This window comes from Lycium barbarum, chromosome 10 (assembly GCF_019175385.1).
Source record: "Lycium barbarum isolate Lr01 chromosome 10, ASM1917538v2, whole genome shotgun sequence".
NCBI classification, from domain to species: Eukaryota; Viridiplantae; Streptophyta; class Magnoliopsida; order Solanales; family Solanaceae; genus Lycium; species Lycium barbarum.
Window position 1 is genome coordinate 11,924,179 of NC_083346.1, and position 14,593 is coordinate 11,938,771.

The 14,593-nt window shown below is 32.0% G+C and overlaps 2 protein-coding genes across 5 annotated transcripts; both read right to left on the minus strand.

Moving 5' to 3' along the window:
• Nucleotides 1-1,940: 1,940 nt before the first annotated feature.
• On the minus strand, nt 1,941-3,225 carry LOC132615516 (zinc finger A20 and AN1 domain-containing stress-associated protein 4-like). 2 transcript variants are annotated; one of them, XM_060330119.1, is made up of 2 exons: nt 3,056-3,225; nt 1,941-2,932 (listed from the first exon to the last, which is right to left on the minus strand). In XM_060330119.1, exon 2 carries the CDS (start codon nt 2,798-2,800, stop codon nt 2,171-2,173), a length of 630 nt encoding a protein of 209 aa, XP_060186102.1. In that variant the 5' UTR covers nt 2,801-2,932; nt 3,056-3,225; the 3' UTR covers nt 1,941-2,170. The 2 variants fall into 2 exon arrangements, with proteins under 2 accessions (XP_060186102.1, XP_060186101.1); XM_060330118.1 differs by having other exon boundaries at nt 1,941-2,820; nt 3,056-3,224.
• Nucleotides 3,226-4,495: 1,270 nt separating this feature from the next.
• On the minus strand, nt 4,496-10,506 carry LOC132614887 (uncharacterized). Of its 3 annotated transcripts, none has more exons than XM_060329443.1 (14): nt 10,184-10,506; nt 9,130-9,241; nt 8,508-8,620; nt 8,308-8,430; nt 8,056-8,228; nt 7,833-7,908; nt 7,090-7,176; nt 6,791-6,871; nt 6,659-6,691; nt 5,885-5,938; nt 5,734-5,775; nt 5,144-5,222; nt 4,977-5,031; nt 4,496-4,893 (listed from the first exon to the last, which is right to left on the minus strand). In XM_060329443.1, the coding sequence occupies exons 1-13, from the start codon at nt 10,370-10,372 to the stop codon at nt 4,997-4,999; spliced, it is 1,197 nt and encodes a 398-aa protein (XP_060185426.1). In that variant the 5' UTR covers nt 10,373-10,506; the 3' UTR covers nt 4,496-4,893; nt 4,977-4,996. The 3 variants fall into 3 exon arrangements, with proteins under 3 accessions (XP_060185426.1, XP_060185425.1, XP_060185427.1); XM_060329442.1 differs by having other exon boundaries at nt 4,977-5,047; XM_060329444.1 differs by lacking the exon at nt 10,184-10,506 and adding an exon at nt 9,444-9,944 and having other exon boundaries at nt 4,977-5,047.
• Between the last annotated feature and the right edge of the window lie 4,087 nt (nt 10,507-14,593).

Sequence of the window (14,593 nt, forward strand, 5' to 3'; positions counted from 1 at the left end):
ATCACTAAACCTCCTAAACCTTTTTGGTTTGAAAAATAAAAAACCCTCCACCTTTTGAACGAAACAATAAACCCCCTTGATTTTGAACCTAACAGTCAAGGTGAATTGACAAATTTTATGTACTTTTAAAAGGTCAAAAATGACTCTCAATTAATAGGATTCTAACATGCATTTTTACAATTTGTTTAAGAAAACTAATTTATAGTAGTACATATAAATTAAAATTCCAGATTTAAATAATTAATATTTCAACTATCTCTTTATTCTATTTACTTTTCTTGTTTTGATTTTAGGTATCCAAATTTGTTTTGCAATATTTTTATGTAGTTCAATTTGAATTACGTTACTTGTATTATCACTGGTATTTTAACTAGTTGGGTATATCGTAATAATTTATGTCATTCTTACATATTAAATAGTTTATATCTTTAAAACATTTTGCTCGTAAGCATAATAAATAAAAATTTACAGTTTGAATCTTAAAAATCAAATATTTTATAATTTTAAAACTCCGTAAATTGTTAAAGCAAGGGAAGTTTTATTTTACGCCAAAGGAGCATGAGGTAATATGTACTAGCATAAAAATTGTAATATCAGTTAGACGAGTTTACTAACTTTTATGCATTATTACTGAATATCTTTTTGTATTTTTTCATATTTTAGAAGTATGTGCAATAATATATCACATTTTAAAAATGTATAAAATTTGCCAATTCATCCTACCGCTAGATCTAAAGATAAGGGGTTTATTGTCTCATTCAAAAGGTGAAGGTGCATTGTTCTCAAACCAAAGACGACGTTAAAGGGGTTAAGTGAGATTTACTCTATTTTTTATGACAAATATAGTTGAGTGATTTTATAAGAGAAAAGTCTTAAGTTGAGTAATTTTATTGATATAAAACAAAGTTGAATGATTTTGCTACATAATTCCTCATAGTTGAGTGACCTTTTGAGATAAACGTACCTGAATTGTTATTTTCTCGCGAGTTTCGCACTCCTTTTTCTACTTGAACTATCACCATATGTGTATTAAAACCCACCTAGTTAAGTAGATGATGATAATTCAGATAAGAAAGAAACAAATGATAGTCAGTTTCGAGATGTGTTTGAATACATAAACGATGATAGTTCAGGTAGGAAAAAAAAGCTGATAGTTGGAGTGTGAAACACGCGAAAACGTGACAGTTCAGATTGTTTTTTACCTTTAACTCTTAAAGTCTTCCCTCCGTTATATATTAACTAAATATTATTTAGGGTAAATTAAGTCAAACACATCTATAATTTGACTCAATTTTAAAAAGACCTCATGTAATTTTAAAATCTAACATTTGAGCCTCATTTGTTTTATTAAGATTAAGACGTGTGAATCTGAATGCAAATTTGTATATTAAGATTAAAACGTTTGACTTTGAATACACATGTTGCATTAAGATCAATTGTTTCCTCAATATATGAATTGTAAATTAATAAATATAAAATTTTAATTAATTTAATATTATATTAATAAATATATTTATGTGTTAGTCGGTGATGGTTGTGGATGCTGACTAGCACGTACTGCGATTAGTTGTTAATGATGCTGGTGATGGTTGTAGGTGTTGACTGGCTATGGCAATTTATGGTGGTTGTGGTTTTGGTTGTGAGTAGTAACATTGAAATTTTCATTTTTTTTTGGGAAGATACTTATTTTGGTGGTAATAATAACTGATAATATTAGTTAACAGTGGTGATTGTTGGTGACCGTAGGTGGTGGTTGTGGCAATGATCGTTAGTTGGTTGTACAATTATAAATATTAGCTGGTAATAATGGCTATAGCTGATTATGTAAAGTAGCCATGGTAATTACGGTTGATGGATTTGGCCGTTGAAAATTCGGATTAATCCAACGGTGTATCTTGATTATGTAGCAAGTAGTTAACGAGTAACGAAGAATTAAGAAATTAGAGAAATAAAATGTCCTACCATACATTATTAAAGAAACAATAAAATATATCCTAACTTACATTATTACTTAAACAAAGAAGTTTCACAGAATGTGCAAACGAAATATATAATCAAAGCCCATCCGCCAACTTGATTAGCAACAACTCCATATGATAAATCAAGACGACATCTTGGCCGTTTGATTAACCAGTTCATGGATCAAATGATCAAATTACTCCTTATTGAGTCAAATTTTGTGAAGCTTCTCAGACTTAATCAATGGATTGGTCATGGCAATTTCCACCCTTCCCATTGCCTTATAGTCAAAGGTACACCCATGATGCTCAGGATACCTATGTGAACCACAAAATGTGACACCACACCTACACTTGAAACCTGTTAAACCAACTCGCTTTCGACAAGTGGCACAACGATTCGACTGCACCTGAGGGGCCCGATCAGCTGCAGTATTTAATTGCACCTGAGGGTTCTCGGCTACAGTATTCAACTGCACTTGAAAGGCTCCAGCTATAGCATTCAACTGCATCTGAGGGGCCTCAGGTGCAGTACTATTCGACTGCACCTGAGGGCCCCCATCTATAGTCTCGGTCTCTCGTGGTTGTGAGACTTCAAGAATTGGCAATGGCTTTGTGCATGAAAGGTACGTAGATGTTGATTCAGATTGTTGTTGTTGTTGTTGTTGGGGACGAGTCTTCTCCATTGCAATTTGGGCGGTTCGCGATTGTTGTTCTTTCATGCAATGATCCTTGTAACATTTGGAACAAAGGTTCAAAGTTGTGGGGCTGCCAAAGAACCCACAATTATTAGCACATAGCCTATGCCCTCCTGCTTCTTGCATTCTTTGTTCCTCTGCCATCTTGTTTTCTTTCAAACAAACTGCAACTCTCCAAGAAAAAAAAGGAAAGATCAAACGCAACGAATTTATGAGCGATCGACTTATTCAAATCAATCGCTCAATTCTAAAACAAGATCGCTATGTACCTTATACCTGTAAACAAACCAACAATATAATCGACAAAAATGTGCTTATAAATAAATCAAGAAAGTGAACATGACCAAATCAAGGATATGAACCAAACGTTAAAGACGTCAAAGTTGAAAATGTACGTACGTGAACAAACGAAGAGATAGGAGAAAATTATGCTCTTGGAGAGAGAGAAAATGAGAGAGAATATGAGAGCAACAGAAAGGAGATTGATGGTGTGGGAATTATAGAGGCTTAAATATTGGATTTTAGAGGACTTTTTGGATATGGGGTGGTTGGTGGGGTTGGCAATTAAAAGATGAAAACAGAAGTAATATAAAGGGAACTTTGGGTTACTTGGTATTGCCGTTTTTGAAAGATTCTTGGAGATGCCAAAAGTTTAGCGAAAGGGTATATAAATACTTAATTATTCGGGTGATTATATTATATCTAACAAGTTAACTTTAGCAATACTAATTAAAGTGAATATATTGATATTACACTCCTTCCGATTCATAATAAGTGTCCACTTATATAAGCAAGAAATGAATTAATTGTTTCCTCCAAATTTACCGCTATTTAGATAAGTAATTAAATTTATATGTAATCAAGCAACTATATTAATTAGGTAATGTTTAATTAAGCTAGGTTAGTCAAAATACCTACTTTAGGAGTTAGTATTTTCATAAAGGGTATGTCAAAGACTAAATAGACATTTATTTTAAGTCGAAGAGAGTATATTTAGTCATTGATTAAACTCTTATAAATGTGGATACTCCTATAAAAAAAAAAAAAAAAGCCTGTCTTGCATTTTATTGATTTATTATAAATATTGCGGAAAACTTTTGCATTGTGAATGGTGATTCAAAAGATTAGCTTTATGACAAACATTTGTGATGAGAATCATTAAAAGTCGTTGATGCTACGTTAAGGAGACCACATTTTTGCTTTTGCATTGCTTTAGGTCTACGTTTTGTGTTTTCTTGATGTCCTTTGCTTAATTTTCTTCTGGTTCATGAACTATTACCAATTACTTTGTCTTCCTATTTTCTCGTTCTATATTGGCTGCTAAAAAAAATATGAAACATTTTTGGGTGAATAAGACTTTCAGTAGAACTGTCAAGTAATTGGCCATTCAGTTTTTAATATAGAAGTTTGGGAGTTGAAAACATTGAGTATTCGGTACAACATGCAATTAACAAGAAAGATCATTAAAAATATAGTTAATAATTTTATTTTACAGTGATAAAACAAAAACAAAAAGAAGATTCCAAACTTGGGTTCAAGCAATAATTCTTATAATTAACTTAATAAAAGAATTTTATTCACGATTATATATTCTTAATGCTTTTATTACATATAAAGCGTATAATTCTTTGAATCTCATACAAATAAATAAATCTGAGTAGTTGGTGTTAGTAAGATTCGTACTTTATCTTTAATCAAACTCAAAGTACTCTCTCTTTCATAATCATCATGCAAACAAATAATATTCTTTCCCTTTACTTCCTATTTTTCTCTGATTTTCTTCCATGTCAAACCAAAAAACAAAAAAGTTAAAGTCTTGAAAGTTTTCGTCACCTTCCCTTTCCTTTCAATCCAAACAGTCTCAATATAATTACACAAGGTACAGAACATTTACAATATTAATTCTGTACATACCCTCATATAAAAAATAAAAAAAAATAAAAACTAGCTTGGATGTCACACACTCACACCTATAATCTGAACATGTGACCTTGCAATTTCTCATTTGTCACTCAACTAGAATCTTCCCTTATGTTAAAGAGAATTCAACAGTTCATATCTAACTAAAAAATGTTGGTTTTGTCATATTTCCCCCTTGTCTGAACCTACATCTGCCCCGCATACCATCCGTACGTTAGCTCTCACATTTTTTATGCTAGAAGTGGCGCTCTTTCTGCATTTTCGTCTTGGACTGATGGTGCTTCTGGTAGTATCCAAGCAAAATAAAATGCCATCGCCTAACACATCGAGTTTCAAAGCAATGGGTTATCCCTAAATATGCCTGTGTCTAACATGGTTAAACCGCATGTGAAAAGCTTACCAAAGCAAAAGCAGCACAAATCAAGCTGAAGCCTTTGCAGTTGAAAGGTGCATTGCTAGACAAGAACCAAGCTGCAACAATTCCAAGTAAAACAAGATTGATTTGAAGAAGAAACTCTAGTTCAAACATGATCTTCAATAAGAAAGCAGGGGCGCGGCTTTACTCACAGGTCAACGGACTCATTACAAGAGGGGCTAAAAAACTTCCAATCGCTTCCGCTCCAGCAACTAATCCTTGAGTTTTTCCCTGTCACATAAAGAACAGCAGCTGACTGAAGTTTAAGCACAACAAAGGCAATTAGTAAAGAGAAAGGCGGAATATATCTATAATCCCTTAAACATGTCAGTAAATTTCATTTAGACACTTGAACTACAACTTGTTCTGGTTGAGCATCTGAATACACGATACAATGTTCATGCTAGACACTTTCGGCTCAAATCTTGGAAAAGCTTTTGCGCTTGTTCTCAAGCATCTATTACGTAGATAAGTCAACCATTAAATATGTCACCTCCTTTAATTATATACATCAGCCTCAATAAGCTGTAAAACCTTTGGCTTGTTTCAATTGAGGCTGATGTGTATAATTAAATGAAGTGACATATTTTGTTTAAGTTTCTGCGTGTATACTCATTAGACTTTTCTTAGTTCACTCTCCACAGGATAAACATTTTGTTTCAGTTTCTGTGTACTGTGCACCAGAGATATTAGACCGACAGTTGCACTTAATTACTGGAAGTAAAGCTTATTGTCCACCAACCTGATCGTTTGGGCTTGATGCTTTAGATACAATAGCATTAGTCTGTCATAAAAAAGTAATCAGAAAAAGGCAAGATTACTAATAAAACTCCATTGGACGACACTTCAAAATTTTTGTGGCGCAGACAACACATTTTTTATGTAATACTCACAGAAGGGCGCTCAAGGATATAAACCATCCGAAATAAAGCACCAAAGTAAGGCACCTGTATCAGAAAGAAACTTCACTGAATTACGGGCACCATACTAGGAAACAACTAGATGAACAGGGGTGACAAGAACGACTTCAAAGTTAAAATTATATCATCTGAAAAGATTTAGCAGAAAAAGCTATTAGACGAGTAAATGCATAATCCCATTGCGGTAATGGAAGAAGATAGCTGTCCAATCCACATGACAAAATAAAGATCCCTCAACGTTTTTCTATCTCGTATACTCTAATCCAATAGTAAAACAGTCTTGAATGTAGCTACTCTAAATTAAATAATGTTATCAAATTAATGCTTCCGTTGATTTTCCAATACGCACTACATGTGGGATATACTTTGCCAGGGATAAAGAAATTTTAAGGACAGCAATCAGAATAAAGCAGGTGATATGTCCTGATGGCATATTCGACATTTTAGTGACTATACTTCACATTTCCATATACTCCCTCTGTTTCAATTTGTTTGACCCTATTTCCTTTTTAGTCCGTGCCAAAATGAATGATCTCTTTCCTAATTTGGAAACAAATTCACTTTATGAATGATTTATAGCCACACAAATTTTCAAGGCTTATTTTGAACCACAAGTTTCAAAAGTCTTCCCTCTTTCTTAAATGTCGTGCCCAGTCAAATGGGTTCATATAAATTGAAACGGAGGGAGTATAAAAGTTCTATGTGTGGTTTTGATATGTGGACTTGTATAGATTCAAGCTTACATACCCACGATGCCCATGCCAAGCCGTAGAGCAATGCCTGTTCATATAAAGCACATAAGATAGATGCTTTTAGCAAGCAGTTAAGTGAGAATAGGCCTCGCACAAGGAATAAAATGAGTCGGTAAATTCAACTTACATATGTGATTGATGCTAGCAAGGCTATTCTGAGTACCACTCTTTCTCCAACTAATGGGTTGACAACAGGAAAAACCAGCATCTTGAAAAATGCAAGAAAATGAATTAAGTCAACTAGCATATGTGCCTTTTATTGAAAGTTAATGCCTACTAATTTGTTTTATCTTTTTGCAAATTGATAATCTTATTCTCAAGGTCCACTTCAGACCAACTTTATGCAGGTCCAGATATAACAGCTAAATCTGCAAAGAGAAGTGTTGTTAAAACAGAAAGCAGCTATAGAAATTTTATGCAGAATACCTGAGTGATTATTGAACCTACTCCCACCATCACTAGAATTTCTGAGAATTGGTTCTTGTTGAAATTAAAAGCTGACTTCAGATAGTACTGTAAGATCAGGAAGATACTTCAATGAGTTCTTAATTGCCCTATGGAAACATCTGAATATTCAGACTTATAAGCAAGTGCATTTTTAGAAGTAAACACAATTTTGGAAGGCCAGAGGGAGCTAGTTTAATTGAGAAAGCCACATTCTTTCATATGAAAAAGCTGGTCTACAAAAAGCATGACGCGTGGCTCAAAAATATTTGTAAGGCCAGAGGAAGCTAGTTTAATTGAGAAAGCCACATTCTTTAATATGAAAAAGCTGGTCTACAAAAAGCATGATGCGTGGCGCAAAAATATTTGCTTCTAGAACTAAGGAATTTTAAGGAAGTGAAGAGGAAAAAAGTGGTACAATAACAGGTTAATTTCAAGTTTTTTTCCCAGGTAAATTTGAATAATTGACACCTTAAATTGAGTTAGAAGTGTGGAGTAATTAGTATAGTTTTTCAGCAGTTTCCTTTGCAAGGAAGTACCCAAAAAAAAAGACTGAAGAAGCAATCACAGCATCTTGATCCAAGAATCTTAATCCCATTTTTGTCAACAAGATAGGCACACCAAGGATATCATAAGGTAAGGCTGCAAGCTCGTTTTGTTTCAAGTCATTAAACTTTTCTTAAAAGGAAAACAAATATAGCTTTATCGGGTAGTGAAGACCTTACCATTAACACACTGCTGATACCAGACATTCCCATGTCATAGAAGAACGAAACAAGACAAATGCACTTGAGAGTTGAACTGCAGAGGAAATCAAATGAATCTTTTAGGAATATGGACGAAGACACTTATTTTTCAGAACCAACGTCTCCATATGAAAAAAGAAAAGAAAAGTAGAATCAAAACTAATGATAAGATCAAAAACCTCAAATAAAACAACTATAAGACCTGCTTGTTACCACGTGTAATGCGTATCTCATTGAGCTATGTCGATCCTGAATAATTTTGTACACCTTGCTTGACCAACGTGAATGTTGGTTAAGGTTTGGAGTTGGCTTAACTGTCTCGGTAAGAAAAAATATCATGTACATCGGAGCAATGATCAAGAGTGCCACCGAAACCTGAAATATGACATTTCAATATGAAAAAAATCAAAGCAACTGCGGAGAAAAATGAGAAAGTGAAATCGAACAGACATGCCTCGAATATGTAGGTTCCAGGAAGTAAACGGGCAAGGAGGTTCCCCAAAACATGAGATAAAGATAAAATTCCGTGCATCCACCCGAAAGCTGCAGCCCTGCTACTACCATCAAGAATATCTGCCTGCATACAAATAAATATCTGTTTTTTATATATACTTCAGACCGCATTAGAGACAGGATTCAAGATAGAAATCTTACTGCATAAGCAGCAGAAATGCAGAAAATACTTCCTTGACTCATGATATGAGAAATTATCCGCAGCACATAATAAGCATAGACAAATCCTTTTGAATCATCTATAGCCAATATAGCTGAAACGAAGAAAAGATAATAAATAACGTCAAGGAAACATTTTAAAGAAAATGTAATAAAAAGATTCACAGTAGGGTTGTACTTTTCTTGCGTTTCCCAACTTAGACATCAAATGGATAGGCTATCGAAATTCAAATGTTATCTTTTTTTTTTTTTTTTGGCTAGGTATGAAAAATAAAGAAGATTAAGTGATATCTTATTGCCTAAGGCAAAAAATTTCTCCATAAAAATCCGCTCCTTGTACAGCTAGTTTTTTGAATGAATACCCTATATTTACTTCACTTAGGTTTAAATCAGCTCCTCATACAGCTATATTTATTAAAACTCTCACACCTAGGACTTCTCATCCTGCTAGTAGAAACAAATTAAACTACTAATGCTACATAATAGCTCAGGCAATCATCATGAAAATTAATGCAAAAGGTAATATGACGACGACATGCAATTCTTTCTACCTTTTGGGTTCCTACAAGCTTCTCAATGTTAAAGTTAAGAAGAAAGAGCATACCACTGGGAAAAATAGCGGTAGATACGATTAAAAGGAGTAAAGGTTTACGCCCATACTCATCAGCAAGTTGACCAAGGACCGGAATGACAACCATTTTGCAAATTCCAACCACCTACAATTGCAGCGATATATGTGTGTGTGTGAGAAAAATCACTAAAATTTTAATAAATATTAGATTGTAATTGGGTTCAGTGGTAATAGCACAAAGGTCGAATTTTTCAAATTTAAATCCTGGATCTGCCTCTGCAAATAGAGAAAGTTACACAATCTAGACTCTTATTTCCTTTCATTGTCATAAGAGTTTTAAACCATACCCTCTTTACATCAGAAGACAGAGTGCCAACACAAATAAATGCCACTACTGGCCTTCTTTACACACCAAATTCTCAATATTGCAAGCCGCTCCAATCCAACTCAAATATAAAAACATGTCAGTGAAGACCTAAATTCCATTATCTGATAAAACTATCAACTATCATCAACTATCTTCCCTCTGTTAAGAAAATACACAAACACATTAAACCTACTCATGAACTAACCAAAGAGATAAATGAGAAAGTTGAACATATAATTAAGTAAATAAAAATGTGTCCTGTATAATAGTTTAAGCTGCTTTTAGATGATATAATCACATAATCAAACATGTCATAAGAGAAGGGAGAGATCCTAGGTTCAATTCTTACTACCACCATTATCTAGAAGAACTACTGTTATAAGAAAAGTGTGTCCTCTAATAGAGATCAAATCGTCATAGAGGACAACAACAACAGCGTATGCAGACCTTAACCTTACCTTGGGAGGTAGAGAGGTTGTTTCTGGTAGACCCGTGGTATAAAGACAAGCAATTCAAAGCAGTATGAAAAAGGATATAATGAAAACGAATAAATCATGGCAACTAACTATAAAAGCATGATAGAACAGTAACAACAGCAAAAAAGGCAATAACAACCACAAAGAAAATCGACATGGAGGAAAAGAGAATAAATACCAAAGAGTGTGTCCTCCCTATTAGCAATCAAATCAACATCATCAAAGAGGAAAAGAGAATAAATACCATTTGCTGAAGACCATTGATGTAAATAGCTTGAGAGCAAGTGGATTTTCCAGGACAAAGAGCATTAGTGGAGATATCAGCAATAACAGGAACAGACATCTCTTCAGCAGTCCAATAAATACTCAGTGGTACTAGTAAGTGCAAAAGTAGTTTCAACTGCTCTCTGCTTATACACATATTCCCCTCCATTTTTCTTGATTTTTTAACCAAGCTTTCTTGCTCTTATACATGTAATGGTTTGTTCTTTACTTATATATAAATGAAGAGAACAAATACATGAAGTTAGAGAAGTAGAAGATGGCATGTAGCTTGCCCCGGCAATCCACTTTTGGTAAAGTGTACATTCCATTAGACTTCTTATAGTATGAAAGTTTTTTTTTTTTTTTTTTTTTGATGTAATATGAAAGTTAAATACTCCCTCTGCCAAAAAAATTGTTACTTTTCGCTTTTCGAGAGTCAAATAAATTATTTTTTGACAGTAATTTTTTCATATATCTTTTAAATAATTTAAATTATTACTTATGGTGACTTATACTTTTTACGTAATTTTTAAATATGTAAATTATATTTTTTGAAAAAAATAAAAGATTCTATGTTAAATCACACGGTCAAAATTTAAAAAGTTTGACTCTTGAAAAGTGAAAAGTGTCAATCTTTTTGAGACAAAGGGAGTATATCGTAGTATTTTTATTAAAAAAAAAGTTATACAGTGTTATTTTGGTTTTAGGTCTACCCAGATTTTACCTTTTCTACCGAAAGGGCAAGAGTTTAACTTAATTGATTTTTATTTTTTTCAAAGAAAAATATATTTTTTCCATATTTAACCAATTCTTTTTTTTGAAGAAAAATTTTGGACTTCTATTCTCACACAAGAACGCAATAACACCCAATTTATAGTCATTAAAGAGTCTTGTTTAGTAGAAGATTATCCTCTCAATAGTTTTTATACTTTCTTTTATATCTGTTTTTTATATGTAAGTCAATTTACTAAATCATGTCAAATTATTATGCCTTTTAGGATACTTTTTTTGTTGTGTGATTTAAAATACATGTTTTAAACATGTTTAAGGGTCTGAATGAAACTTCGTGAAGTGCAAAAATTGGGATGACAAATCTGAATAAGTACCGGGTTCTCTCAGATTATTCCCCTTGCTTCATACAAATGGAATCAACAGGTAATCAATATATATATATATATATATATATATATATATATATATATATATATATATATATATATATATAAGAGCATAAAGTTAGGCATAGACAATCCTATGTGGCACCTCTCTATGGCCTCCATTGGCATTTATCTTTTTTTTTTCTCCTATTTTTGGCTTTTTCCTATTTTTCTTTCATTTATGTGCTATATTAAAAAGTTCAAAAGTCATTTATGTATTAAATGAGTGATTTATTTCTCTCTATGTAATGTTATGTATATATTCTTAATCTCAGAAGTAACTATTAAATTAAAAATAAATATAAAAGTCAGCCGATGTAGCAGTAATAACATGAACTCAATGTTAAGGTTTAATTGTCTAATTAAACATGATAGTTAATGCATATTGAATGTCTATGTTTCTTCATCTTCCCCTCTCTATAATTCCCCATATAGTAAGACGTGGGATTATTTGGTAACATTCCAATAAAAGAGAGGCGTAATTGCTCTTGCATTTACCTTTACATTAAATTTTCGTAGCAATGATCTTTATATTTTCTTTGCATATATATTCTCTTCATTCCTAGAATTTTTCTACGGAAGGTAATTTTCTTTGTCCTCTTTTCTGATTATTCAATTTGTTTTAACCTCATGTCAACTTCATTTTCTGAAAATATCAAGATGGCCGATGAGTAATTTAAGCATAAAGTAGATGATGTGACACTTCTTTTTTACCAACAATAATATTTATCTTTTTTGTCAATTTTTTGAGGTTTATCTCATTTCTTTGGTCAATAATTTGAATACATTATTCACAAATTAATGGAAAATTGTCTCATGAATGGTTGTTACGGTTACAACCTCATAATCCATATTTATGGCCATTACAACCTTTCATAATAAATCATATTTATGGAGGATAAAGAATATTTATAATCTTTACAAGTCAGTGGAGCTATAATATTTCAGATTTACAAACATGCAACAATGCAAAATGTGAAAGAGCTTGTTTTAGTTGTCATGTAGAGTCTGTAGATAGTTACATTTAATTTGATTTTCAGATTTGAGGATACTCATCTTAAAAATAGCGAAGAGGCAACTTTGGAAGGTATGTATTTTATTGTTATGTTATTTCTTGTTTTAATACCTTTCTTGGTTTCATTTTCATTTCAATTTGTTATTGATGGTATTCTAGATAATGTAAATTTTTTTGCACATAGATTAAATACTAATAAGTGAAAATTAGTATGTAGCTATTTTCATTCATAATAAGGTAGGTTTATCTTTTGCTTCGTATTTGCGGGCAGTTTAATTTAGATATATGTACTTACATAGCAACATCATTTTGATTAACAATTCGTTTTTGCAGGTCATAAGGAAGAGTTTGTCAAAATTGGGTGATGTTTCTGATTATTAGATTATTTCCATTTATTATTAAGTTTTAAATATATATTTCTTTGATGCTGCAGTTTTGATCCATTTCACTTGGCTTCAATTTAAAAAACAAATTATCTACCTCTCATTTTCCTCAGTTTTTCTTAATTATAAAGTATTTAATTGCTAAATGACTTTGGAAAAAGGATCACCATATTTTCCTTAGGCTTTTGGTTTGATAGCTGTTGTTATAACTGCCATAATAATTAGACATACGGATTTTTTTTTTAATTTTTTTTTCGTGTGTATGTGTATTTTTGACTTTTTATTTATCATGATTTCTTGCGGGGAATGGCGAAAGCTCTGTTATTTTGTTCTTGTGGTTATAATTCTGTTATCGGACACTTGGAATTTTTTTTGTCAAAAATGTATTTTTATTGATGTTTTTTAGATCTTCCTTACGGGCCTATCATATGCCAGTACTTCTGTTTTTTTAACCTAATGGGATTAAAATCTATATTGACTATTTCTATATTTGATATTCTTAAAAAGAAAATTAATCAGTTAAGTTTAGGTCTCTATAGATGTGATAAATGAAAGCATGAGAAGTAGTTATTAAATAAACTTAATAAAGGTTCTGAAATGATATTGGAATTAGATCAATAACACTACTAATTGTGTTGCAAGATATATGAAGTTAGACCAAATGACTAGAAATTTGATGATTTGCTCGAGTTTAACGAGTTTTGAAAAGCATGGCATATATTACTTCCATACAAGTGTATTTCGTAGGTTTGTGGTTGATATTACACATAAACTTCAAAAAATGAGGTTCATGTATTTGAAAGAGAATAATCAACTTTGAGAAAATATTTATTTCATAGCATAGCTGATAGTGTTACGACTAAAGAACATATATATTATTTACTAACAATTGGTCAAAGAATACAACCTCCGACATCACCAATTGGAGGTCCTAGAGATATCTAATAATATAAACTTTTGTATATTTTACTTTTTATCGAAGAGTAAATGTAACTATTAAAATATGAGTTTATTAATATTTTTATTATCGCGCGAAGCGCGACTAGTTTCACTAGTGTCAAAGCAAGATTGTCGCTTGGAGAAAGTAACTAGAACGATGATGATACAGTTATAATTTAATGAGAAAAGGACCAACAAGAAAATGAAACAAACCAAAATCTATTGACTATTCATTGAAGAGAAATGGTGCTTGTAGGAACCATGTTTTTCGAACAAATTATTATTAAATGGACAAGACTTGAAGACAATGAGATTATTATAAAATAAAATAAAAAAACTCAAAAGGAGCGAAACTAGTAGTCTGTACTACTACTAAAGTATTTTCTTTTTTACACATTTCGATGGAATCTATGCCTCAAGGCTCAAGAGCATATGCATAGATTATTGGTTAGTACTCCGTCAACTAATTAATATTACAGAATACGTTATGATCTGAAAATTATAATTAACAATGACGAAAAGAAGACTTTCTGACAGTTTCTTTAGTATTTAATAGCATGAAATTGATTTTTCTTCTATAGAGAAAAGAACTGTTGAAAGTAACGTGGAGTTTGGACTGTTGTTGTGCTTGTGGGAAAAAGATTTTAAATGAATTGTATTAAGTTAAATTATAAAATTTGAATAGAATTAATACGTAAATTTCTAAAAACCTCCCTTGAGGTTTCACTTGTAATACAAATGTTTGGTGTAGTTTCAATTATTGCATGAATCCCCCTTTTTCCGTATTTAGTGTCACAATACCATTTTATAGCCTGAAAATGAACAAGTTTGCTCTGATATGTTTTACTAGTTTTTTTTTTAACCATTGTACACATGCAATTAAACCCTTCATACTA